A 12510-nucleotide genomic window follows, 5' to 3' on the forward strand; every position below is an offset into this window, starting at 1 on the left:
GAACTTGATTAGTTTAAAACCACCATAGGAAAATATTCTGTAGTGTTTGTTGTTGTTGTTGTTTTGTTTTTGTTTTAACTTAAGGTACTTGGTTTTATAGCTCTTTGGTTAATTAATTGGGAAACATTGTGGTGGTTGGGGGCAGTACTTCAGGGTTAGGAGCTGAGTGGGTCAAGCGCCAGCCTTTGAAGACTCATGTTTCTGTTCCAAGAGCTGCTTTAGTGTTCAGTCCAGAGTACTTATGAATACAGTGCTTGGGGTATAGTAACCACTCAGTAAGTGTTAGTTACTATTTACATTAGCCTGCTTAGCTCTACCAGCAAGGCTGTTTTGAAGTGCTTTGTCTAGTTTGTACTGGCAAAACAATAGGGTTTTTTTGTTTTTCAAATTTCAAATGCAAAATTATATTGTGCTGGTGAATATGTAGACACGACCCACTGTTCCCTGGAGCTTTTCATTCTTGAAGGACACCCCCTCATTGATAACCACTTCCCAGTACCCTTTCCAAAGCTTTACCCTTCCTTCTCACTGTGTGTCTCAGCCTATGGCTGCGGTAGCCAGTAAAACAAGCTCTCAGGTGAGTCTTACTCCCTGACATCCTGACATCCATAGTCTTTGTTAAATGTTTTCCCTCACTTCTTAACATCACCAGAGGATGTTGTTTTACTTACTTCTTACATTGTGATACCTTACAACTTGGAGGATCAAGCACCTCTTTTAGGGAAACCCGATAGAAAGATATGCCTTTCTAATACTTTGTTATTTCTGTACTCTAATCCTCAGTAATATTTCCCTAACAATATTTTTGTAATACTCAAGTTCATGTATTTCTTGCATAAAACTGCAGTTAACAGCAATAGAAATGCTAATAACACCTAAAAGTGATAAAATTAATAGTCACAGCTGCATATTTGGGTTTTATTTCTTAATATAATCTATTTGCTATCTTTGTCCGTTTGATTCTTTAGAGAGCTCTTATTTACTGTTTTGAGGAAAAAAAGATTAGAAATCTAGACTTTTCACATGCAATAGTTGTGTTTTTAACAACAGTTGATTGACTTTTCTGGTACATGTGAAGTGATGCTTTTTTCCTCTATGCCTTATTAGTTGGAATCAAACTGTGAGTAGAGGAAAAGACCAGTCAGTGTTTCTCTGTGCTTTTTCTTCTAGAAACAAAGAAAAGTAAGCAAAAGTTAAAGGTCTTGAATACTTATTAAAAGAATAAATAACCAGAAACACTGCCTCCCCAATCTTGGACCTAACCCTGTCCTGTGAAGATGATTCACTGACACTGGTGACCTGGTATCGTTATAGCAGTTGATGCAGTATGTACTCTTAGAGGATATTGATCCTTGAAGGCAGGGCCGATTTCTTTTATATTTGTCCCTCATGGTTTCATGCTCCCATTTCTCTCTCATTACCATTTTGCCAATAAAATAATCTGAAGGGGAATTATGATAATAGAAGTGGCTGTCTAATAGTGGATAGAATAATGTAGAAAGTTACCAGAGAGTGAAAAAGTTTATAGACATCAGCAGTGCTTACAAATATAATACTTTAGGTGAGAACTATAGGAAAAGTGTTTTGTAAAGTTGCATTGCAGAATAGTCCAGTTTGTGATTGAGGAGGGGCCAAGCAAATGAACTGTGTGTGCATTTTATGTGTTACACACTTGGTAGGACTATATAGATTTTATGTATAAATGCTGAAAATAAATTATACAAGAGCTTTAAACTCCTGTTAACCATAGGATTTGTGCAGTCAATAATGAAGTCTTTGCTTTGTCCAGGAATTAGGTCCAAAGAGGAATCCCTTTATCCTGAATTTTTTGTGGTAGAGTTAATTGGAAAGGGTTTAGGGACTATTCAGGGGATCTTTATGTCATGACCTGAAGAGACCAGGGGGTCTGTTCATCAACACTGCTTGCACTCAAGTGATCCTGACCCAGGAGACTAGCATGCTTTTTGGACTTTAGATGATCTTCCTCAATTTAAGGCAAATGATGGCATAATTTTTCTAATAATATAAAGCTGAATTATCTGGGTTTCTAATTTAATGAGGACTTAAAAATATAAATTGATAAATTTATAAGCACCGTGTTCTTAGCCCACTTTAGTAATGCAGTCTCCGTACTTCTTTTCTTACTTTGTTAGTGATAGTGTTTGTCTTTAAACCCGTGAGTGAGGTGTGTTAGCACCTGGGCAGGGTTTTGCTCCTTGCTTGGTCACTAGTAACAGAAGTACAGTTGCTGATAGCAGTCTAATGCTCTGTATTGAAGTTGATCTTACACCTTTCTCAGATAGCCACCTTCTTATTCAGCACACTGTGACAAGGAGCTATCCAAAAAGGTGCGATTCCCACCTGCCTGAGAGGTGAACCGAGCTGTTACAACCCAAGAGAACTGATAAAGTTCCAAATTCACCTTGTCTGTATTTACCAGGGCAAGTCTTGTTTCCAAATTGAAATGTTACTACTGATTAATATTAGTACCTGTAATCGAAGAAGCTGGTGCAGCCTATCCAGATATGCTTAGTCTGCTAGCTCGTTGTCTGTGGAGGGCAAAATCTGCACCAGATGGTACCAAAGAAGAATTTTGATTACTGATGTTTTTCAAGTAGGCTGGTTTCTCTCCACCTGATAGAAGTTGCTACATCTTTCCAAACAGGTTCTCTAATGATCTTGCTTCACCATGGCTACAAATATGGAGGGGCTGGTTCAGCACAGAGTGGGGACCCAGCAGGTGGCTGAGGTGAGTGACAGGGGCTAGCAAAATAGCTGGCACCCTTGATTTTAAAAGGAAAAGTACATCAGTGTGCGCTGTTCTTTCAAAACAGTCCCAATGAAGTCAGCATGTGAGCCAAATCCAAAGCAGGATGCTGCCATTGAAGAAAAATGAAAATGACAAGAACATTTGCTCCTAAAGTTTCTTTGCATGAATAAGGTGACCTGGCTGCATACGATGAGGTGACTTTAAAGATTTTACTTTGAACAAAAACTAAGAGTCTAATGATGCTTGTCAAACTTGTGAGTATAGTTTTAAGTCAAAGGCTCTTAGTTTCTTGCACATTTGATACTCTGTTAATACTGTGTATGGTGGAAAGCGGATTCTGTGCATTCTACAGTCATTGTTGACCTTCTTCCATGTACTGGGGATTTTGCTAAGTGCTAAGAAATATGGAGGTGAATGAGCCATTGGTTCTTCCTTTAGTGTTCTCTGGGCCTGGTTAAGGAGTAATTATAAAATGGTGAGACGTGAAACTCCATGTGAGGAAGGTAATCCTGGAGGTGGGTCTTGCATCGCAAGTAATCATTTGTTAGACCTAAGGAAGCGGGGTGGGAAACTGGCAGATGCTGAGGAGGGTATCCTAAGTCAGAAACCTATGCAAAGACAGGACAGAGGCATGAAGTAGCTTGGAATGCTCAGGCAGCTTGAGGTGTAACGGAGGGAAGTAGGGCCAGATCTTTTCAGTCTGTACCAGGCCCTCTGCAAGGGCTTCAGTCCTCAACAACCTTTTGAGGTTTGGTGTGATTGCTATTCCCATTTAATAGGTGAGGAAACCAAGGCTCAAGGACAAGTAACTGGCCAAGGGCACACTGACCCAGTTCTGTTTCACTTCTTCCAAAGCTCCTCCAATAAACCATGCATCGTGCTGCAAACAGGAGCCATTAGAAGGATTCAGATTTGTGTCTTTGAACCAATAATTGTATTTCTAAGGTGAAGACACAGATTTATCAAAGGATGGACATTAAATGTCAGAAAGGATTTTTTTAAATAAAAATAAGTACACGAATGCCAGTTTATACCAGTAAAATTGGTGAGCAGACTTTTCAGATTTTAGATCAACCATTGACTTTAACGCAACAGTATAATCATCCCTTTCACCCAGCAAATAAGGGTTAGTGTTAACTGAAGTTGAAAGCAGATTTTACAAATTTTTAAATATTATATTTTTGGAAGAGCTAAAGAGCTGTGAAAGTATTGGGGTTAAAATGCTTGTGTTTATATGTTGCTTTAGTTTGTCTTAGGAACAATTACCTTGAAAATCATTGTTGGCTTTTCAAATATTTAGAGGGTTATTTTGCATTTAATACAGTTTCCAGTTGAGACTGACTTGGAGACTAGTATGTGGATCACTGCCTTAAAAAGTCATCACTAATTCTTTAGGAGAAGAGGTTAGTATGGTAACCTATAGTACTGACCTATAGTAATTTATAGGATAATACAAGTTTTGTGTATGTATTCAGAAAATTTGCTAGGTAAAATTTTCTGTCAGATGCCTTATTTCCATCAAGAAATGGAATTTCATGTATTAATTTAGTGCAACTATTGTTTCCCATGGCAAAAAGCACATTTTGAGGAGACATCCAAAATAGTAGGAGGCATTATTAATTTGGAGAATAAAAGCAATCTTCCTATTTAAAATATTCCCTAGATTTCCATGCTATTATTTTGAAATTTCAAGCTTAATGACTTTAAACTACGTGTGGTAGCTATATACAGTATTAGATCAGCCAAATGAGTAAGAGAGCCTACAGTTCATCATGTTGGTGCTAAACAATAATTGAGTGGGAATGAAGTTTTTAAATTAGGAGTTACTAGCAGTCATTTGGGGACAGTTGTTTATTCAGTCAGCAGACAGTGAAGGAACATACCTCTTCCCTGCCTGTTCGCCAGAAGCACACGCAGGTGAGTAATAGGACTGGGGATCTGCTCACCAGAACTCTGTGTTGCAGGGATCAGGCATGAGACAGGCTACACCAGAGGACAGGGTCTCCATAGTGGAAAGGGGGCTCTCTAGGGATCAGACAGATTGGGGTTTAAATCTAGGTCCTGCCATTTGCTATCTGGGTGACTGCCTTGTTCCTCAGTTTTCTCATCTAGAAAATGGGAGTAGTAGTAGAGCCTATTATCTCATGGGATTGTTGTGAGAAGTCATTGAAATAAAAACATATAAGGAGCTTTAGCAGGTCCCATGCTTTTGCTCCATAAATGAGATAGAGCAACATTGTCAATAGTGTAAATGATTTTCTCTCAAGTCCCCAGAACAACCTTTTTCCCTATGGACCAGATAAGTCACATTACCAAAATAAACTACAAAAGTTGGATCATACAAACAAACAACTTGATGTCCTATAATGTGCTCCAATTTATTCAGTTATTCACAGAGACAGTTTAATATAGTGGTCAAGAGTATAGACTCTGGAGCCAGATTGCCTAGTTTAAATCCTGATCCTGCCACTTGCAAACTGTGTGACCTCTCTGTTTTTTGGAATTGTTTATGAAGAGCTAATATTAATTCTTCTTTAAATGTCTGGTAAAATTCAGCAGTGAAGCCATGTGAGCTTGGGCTTTTCTTTGCAGGTAGTTTTTTAGTTCCAGTTTTAGTCTCATCACTTGTTATAGGTCTGTTCATATTGTCTTTTTCTTCTTGAGTCAGTTTCAGTAGTCTGTGTCTTTTTGAGAATTTGTTCATTTCATGTAAGTCATCTAATTTATTGTCAAAACAGTTGTTCACGGTATTCTTTTATCCTTTTTATTTCTGTTAAGGTCAGTACCAATTTCTCCTCATTCATTTCTGATTCTGTTTAGTAATTTCAATCTTTTTCTTGGTCAGTCTAGCTAAAGATTTGTGAATTTGTTGACCTTTTCAAAGAACTGCCTTTTGATTTCATTGATTTTTCTCTATTGTTTTTGTATTCTCTGTTTCATTAATTTCCATTCTCATCAAAACCACAACGAGATACCATTTTACATCCACTAGAATGGCTGGGGGGAAAAAAAAGGCCAGATAACAAGTGTTGGTGAGGATGTGGAGAAATTGGAAACTTCCTATATTACTGGTAATAATGTAAAATGGTGCAGCCACTTTGGAAAACAGTCTGGCAGTTCTTCAAAAAGTTAAATATGAAGTTAGTACATGACCCAGCAATTCCATTCCAAGCTATATACCCAAAAGAAATGAAAACATACATCCACACAAAAACTTGTGCACCAATGTTTATAGTAGTATTATTCAAAATAGCCAAAAGGTAGAAATAGTCAAATGTCCATCAACTGACAAATGAATAACAAAATGTGGTATATCCAGACAGTAGAATATTATTCAGCTATAAAAAGGAATTACTGATGCATGCTACAGCATGGATGAATCTTGACAGCATTATACTAAGTGAAAGAAACTAGTCTCAAAAGACAACATATTATCTTATTCCATTCATATGAAATGTCCAGAACAGGGAACTCTACAGAGATAGAAAATAGGTTATAGTGGTTGCCTAGGGCTGGATATTGGAAGTGATACCTAAAGAGTACAGGGTTTCTTTTTGAGGGGATGAGATTTTCCTAAAATTTACTGTGGTGATAGTTGCACATATGTGTGTATATACTAAAAACCATTGAATTAAACACTTCAAATGGGTAGAATGTATGGTAGGTGAATTATAGCTCAATAAAAGAGTTTTTTAAAGACAATACACAACAGCAACCAGATGCCACTACCAAAATTAGGAGGTATTTTCCAAAATAAAAGAACAAAAAGAAATGGAAAAAAAAAAAAAACTAGAGGGATTTGTGACTTCTACTTTTTAATTAGAATTATATACTTTCTAAAACAATAAAGCATGATTACATATGCAGTATATACAGTTTGATTCCAGTTTTGTAAGATATTTATTTCTCACATGTATCTGTAGCTACATAATACAGTGTGCCAGGTGTTATGCTCAGCTCATCACCTCATTTAATACTTCTGTTAACACTATCAGGAAAGTATTATTATTTTCCCCACTTTAAGTGGGGGAAACTGAGAGGTAGAGAGATTACTTTGCCATATCTGAGTGACTTCAGAGCCTAGACTTTTACACTACACAGTAAGTTCATTTTTTATTTTATTAAAAACATTTTTTCTTCCAGTTTTTTTTTTTTTTAATCAGTGTTAGACATTGCCCTTTTTTGGGAGAGAGGTGTTTTTTTAGTTTTAATTGTGGTAAAATGTAAAATTTACTATTATAACCATTTTTAAGCATATAGTTCTGTGGCATTAACTACATTATTCTGTAACCATCACCACTACCCATCTTCAGAACTTTTCATCTCCCCAAACTGAAACACTGTACCTTTTAAACACTAACACCCATTCCCTCCTCCCCTCTACCCTGGCAGTATTTTACTCTTTTTGATGCTATTGTAAATGGAATTGTTTACTTAATTTTTTTTGAGCATCATTGTTAACGGTGTAGAAATGCAACTGATTTTTGTGTTGATTCTGTATCCTGCAACTTCACTGAATTTGTTTATTCTAACGTGTGTGTGTGTGTGTGTGAGACATCTTTAGGTTTTCCTATGTGGAAGATCATGTCATCTGTGAATAAAGATACTTTTACTTCTTCTTTCCCAATTTGGATGCCTTGTACTTATTTTTCTTGCCTAATCATTCTGGTTGGAACTTCTAGTATATTGAGTAGAAGAGGTGAAAGCAGTCATCCTTGGCTTCCTGATCTTAAAGGAAAATTTTTCAGTCTTTCATCACAAAATGTGATGTTAGCTGTGGGTTTTTCACATATGACCTTTATTATGTTGAGATAGTTTCCTTCTGTTCCTAGTTCGTTGGATGTTTTTATCATGAAAGGGTGTTGAATTTTGTCAGGAATAAACCCCACTTGGTCATGTGTATAATCTTTTTAATATGCTGCTGATAACAGTTTGCTCGTATTTTGTTGAGGAATTTTGCATTGGTATTCATAAGGGATATTGATCTGCAGTATTCTTTTCTTGCAGTGTCTTTGCCTGACTGGTATCAGGGCAATGCTGGCTTCATAGAATGAGTTTGGGAGTGTTCCCTCTTCTTCAGTTTTTTGGAAGAGTTTGAGATGGATGGTGTTAATTCTACTTTAAATGTTTGGTAGAATTCACTAGGGCTGGTCCAGGGCTTTTTGAGGGGTGGGGAGGCTTCATTACTGATTCAATCTTCTTACTAGTTATAGGTCTACTCAGATTTTCTATTTCTTCATGATTCAGTCTTGGTAGGTTGTATGTTTCTAGGAATTTGTCCTTTTCATCTCGGTTATCCAGTTTGTTGGTGTACAGTTGTTCATAGTACTCTCTTAAAGTCCTCTTTATTTCTGCAAAATCAGTAATAAGTTTCTGCTTTCATTTCTGGTATTAGACATTTTTTGACTTAGTATATAAATAAACTTTAGTTTTCATTCAGTGCCTCACACACCTACATCTTCCCTTCATTCTCCCAATAGAAGTGTATCCTCTTTGCATAAATTAATGTTCTGTTACCTAACTATGACATTATCACATATACTTCCTAGTATCTCCAATATAGTTGTAGAACCCTCTGAATACTATTCTTCATACAAATACATCAGAGGAATTTTCAGTTTCCTTTATTTTCCTGTGAAAACATTCCTCCTAAAGTCCTCTGACCTCCTGCTCCAGTCCCTACTGATTGCTTTTTAAGCCTGCTGCACAGCTGTCATCCTTTATTTGTCTTTTGTTTGGGATTCTTTCCTTGAATTCATGTGTTTTTTTTGTTTTTTTTTTTTTAAAGGTTTATTGATTGATTGATTGCTATGTTGGGTCTTCGTTTCTGTGCTAGGGCTTTCTCTAGTTGCGGCAAGCGGGGGCCACTCTTCATCGCGGTGCGCAGGCCTCTCACCATCGTGGCCTCTCTTGTTGCGGAGCACAGGCTCCAGATGCGCAGGCTCAGTAGTTGTGGCTCACGGGCCTAGTTGCTCCGCGGCATGTGGGATCTTCCCAGACCAGGGCTCGAACCCACGTCCCCTGCATTAGCAGGCAGACTCTCAACCACTGCGCCACCAGGGAAGCCCCTTGAATTCATGTTTTTTTCCTTTTTTAAAAAAAATGTAAATAACATGCTCCAAACACTTCCTAAGAAAGAGTGCATCAGAGTTGAATTGTTTTTAGATCTTGCATATCTAAACATGTCTTTATTTACACCCACATGCTTGAGTGATAGTTTGGGGATAGAAATCTAAGTTGAAAATAATAATTTTACCTCAGAATTTCAAGGCATCATTTTATTGCCTTCCAGCTTTGAGAAGGCCGTTTACATTCTTGATTCTCTTAGGTGTCTCTCTCCCTCTTTCTCTCCTGCCTTTTCTGTCCCCTACCTCCATTGTTAAGATCTTTTCTTCATCCCTGTTGTTCTGAAATTTCATAGTAATGCCTCTTAGTGTAGTTTTTCTTTTATACGTTATACTGGGCACTCAGAGGGTCCTTTCAATGTAGAAACTCACAACCTCCTGTTCTACGAAATTGTTTTACAGTAGTTCTCTGATAATATCTTCCCTCAGTATTTTTCCAGTCTCTTTCCAGAACTCCTAATTAATTGGATACTGGAGCTCTTGAACTAATCATTTCTTCATTTTTTCTCTTCTGTTTCTAGCTCTTTCTGCTGCTTCTACTTTCAGGGAGATTTCCAACTTAGATCTGTCTTCAGGTCTTACCAGTTGCTTGAGCGTATTATTTAACCTTGCTGTGCCAGTGTCCCCAACTATCAAATGGGGTTAATGATTATACTTATTGTAGAGGCTTATTGTGAGAATTCAGTTAGTGTGTCTAAAGCATGTCACATAGTAACAGTGTGGCAAATAGTCACTGCCCAGCTCCTGCTGCTGCTGTTGTTTCTTCAACATTGTTTTCTTCTTTGCTATCTTATTTTTCATTTTAGGAACTTTTTTCTGTTTTTCTTTTATAGCAACTTTTTCTTTTATTTTCCTTTCTCAATTGAAATTTTATTGGTTGTTTTGAGCATCAGTCCACAGACATTTCAGTTTGTATACAATTTGTAACATATGTACCAAACATCTAAAAAAACATGTAGTTGTCTTTCCTAAAGTTATTCCAGCTTAAAATTTGGCAGCAAATTTTTCTGTAAGAGGATATCAAGTACCAGTATCTTCAAGTGTTGATAAACTGTTACATTGTAAGTCCCACTAATTCACAATTTTTAATATCATATACATACTCCAATTTTCAGTCTTTCACAGCACATTAACAAAGTTACTAGGAAAATGGACTAGCATGATGAAAGATGTTACAGAGAGCAGGCAGTTCTAACAGGCAGGGCCAAGATCAAGGGGTGGTTTTCTTTAGGAAACAACTTTACTGAAAACAACATGAGAACAGAAGTAATTTTAAATGTTCAAGGCGTATTAAATGCACGACTAGGACTCCAAGTTGTCATTTAGTATGATTTATGTAATAGGAAATGAAAAGTACCCCCATCCATGGCATGTTAAGCTGAACATCCAAGACAGTCAAAGCCTCCTGCACTCAATACCCCACTATTTTCTGGTTGTATCGAAAAATAAGCAACAGCAAATGATTCACCTCTCAAAAAAAAAAAAGAAAATTTAGTCTTGAAAAATTGGATGTGGTGGGATTTCCTCCTTCTTAGAAATGTTTCTAGATAACACTTTAAAAAAACCTTGTGTTTACGAAATAGTTGATAACGGTATTCCTCCACCTTGTACAAGAAGTGAGACAGGGACCACTGATAAGACTTGGTGTGTGATATTCATCAGACTTGGCTTCTTTCTCTCCTGCTTCATCAGAGGCTGGACTCTCCCCCTTTCAGTTCTCTGTTTTCTGCAAGTAAACCTTCTTTAGTTTCTTGGTTCTTGAGCCACTTCGGCCTGTTTTCCCTTTGCTCCCCTGTTCTCGTTTCCCTTTTTGGCTTTGTTTCCACTTTTGCAGGAGCAGGTTTCGCTGATAACCTTGCCCATCTCTTGGGTACCTCCATCCCCGCCCCTTGGGGAGAGCTGCCCTTCCTTTGGGTGGAGCCTGGGCCGCTCCAGATCCCCGAGGAACTGGGCCCCCTGTGCTGTCCCTTTCTGCCCTCTTCCGCCCAGGCCTTGCAACCCGACGTGGAGCGGTGGGAGAACCAGATCAAACCGTGTGGCAACTTTTTGTTGTCTCATGTATGCAGTAGTTTGTCCTCTTTTTGTGAGGGTGATAATTGCAGTTTTTTGCTGTTTTTAGTTTTCTTTTGCTGCTTCCATAGGTGCTGTTTTATCCAAGTTCCTTTTTGTTTCTTTTAGTTCCTTTATTTCATAAGGAAGCTTTTCTCAAGTGGCTAATGATCCTTATTGTTGGTTCACATTTTAAAATGAAGCACTTAAAACTGAAAACAAAAACAAACAAATGTTTTTTTGTACAAGAGTAAGGCTTGTCAACTTTTGGTTTGATTTTACTTTGTGGTGATTAGATAGGCACCCACACATTTTGTTTGGAGGGTGCCCCACGTGTCACTATCCATAGGTTTCTTTTCTGGGGCCATTCAGTTTCTGGAGGCAAGAATTCTTCGGGGGTGGGGGTGATTTATGCCTTCTCTCCAGCATTTTTATTGTTGTTGATTTTAAAGTTATGGCACAAAGTGAGGGTTTGAGGTTCAATATTTAATCTACTCTTTGCAAAGTGAAGAAGGGTGGCTCCCTCCTCGCTGGGAAGATGTTTTGATGTCTCTGGTCTGGGGCCTGGTACGCTGCACTTTCCCTGCAGGGGAATGAGGAAGTGGTGGTCATGTGATGAGTCACATGGCTGCACCACAGGTATTCAGCCAGCCCCTGGTTTTCAGCCTATTTCTAAACCCAGCTTTCTGTGGAACTGAGGGATCTAGTACTGAGCCCTTCCAGGGTTCTGGGGTGGGAATTAGCTTGTTTCTCATTAGTATTCCCCTCTGTAGTCATTCGGAGTTCAGCTTTGTTCATTCTGCTGAGTCAGTTTCCACTCCACCAGCTACTTTCCCTGTTCCTAGAGTTTGTTAGTATTTGTGATCCACTGTCATCTCCTTGACTATTCTTTTTGTCCTTGTGGATCTGTACATTTTCTTAATCCTTTACTCATGCTTAAATGTGATTTGTTAAAGGAATAGAGATAATAAATGCATGTATTTGCTATATTTAACTGGAAGTAAGGGAAAGTATTACTAGTAAAGCAAATTAAAGTTGTTCACTGATAGACTTCAAGGTACTTCATAAGTATGCATTTATCCATTCAACGAGTATTTAAGGAGGGCTTACTGTGTGCGGTGTGCTGGGCATTGTTCTAGTGTTTAAAATACTCTGCTCTCGTGAAGCTTCTAGCCTATTGGGAAACAACCAATGTCTAAACAAACGAAAAATGTCAAGAGAGCAATAAGTGCTATAAAGAAAAGTGAAGAGATAGAAAATGATAAGAGTACTATCTAAGCACATTCAGGGAAGACTTCTCTTAGAAGGTGACATAAATTTTTTTAAAAAATTATCGTTTTTTAAAATTTATTTATTTTTGGCTGTGTCGGCTCTTATTTGTGGCACGTGGGATCTTCGTTGAGGCATGCAGGATATTTTGTTGAGGCACACGGGCTTCTCTCTAGTTGTGGCATGCAGGTTTTCTCTTCTCTAGTTGTGGCACGCAGGCTCCAGGGCGTGTGGGCTCTGTAGTTGTGGTGCACAGGTTCCAGAGTGCATGCGCTCTGTAGTTTGCAGCACGCAGGC

General features: G+C 38.1%; 1 protein-coding gene across 6 annotated transcripts in view; it reads left to right on the forward strand.

Moving 5' to 3' along the window:
- The window catches only part of NR2C2 (nuclear receptor subfamily 2 group C member 2), an 88459-nt gene that overhangs the window by 10835 nt on the left and 65114 nt on the right, over positions 1–12510 (forward strand). For 4 of the 6 annotated variants that reach the window (XR_011075696.1, XR_011075697.1, XM_068558266.1 and 1 more), the window contains exon 2: positions 2666–2749. The exons of 1 other annotated variant lie outside the window; for it this stretch is intronic. Coding sequence is in view for 2 of the 5 variants with exons in the window: in XM_068558266.1 (XP_068414367.1) it covers positions 2690–2749 (60 nt within the window). In the remaining 3 variants the exon portion in view is untranslated. Of the gene's footprint in view, positions 1–2665; positions 2750–2834; positions 2965–12510 lie in introns of those variants that run through there. One more of the 6 variants, XM_068558270.1, reaches the window with a different exon arrangement.

This window comes from Eschrichtius robustus, chromosome 12 (genome assembly GCF_028021215.1).
Source record: "Eschrichtius robustus isolate mEscRob2 chromosome 12, mEscRob2.pri, whole genome shotgun sequence".
NCBI classification, from domain to species: Eukaryota; Metazoa; Chordata; class Mammalia; order Artiodactyla; family Eschrichtiidae; genus Eschrichtius; species Eschrichtius robustus.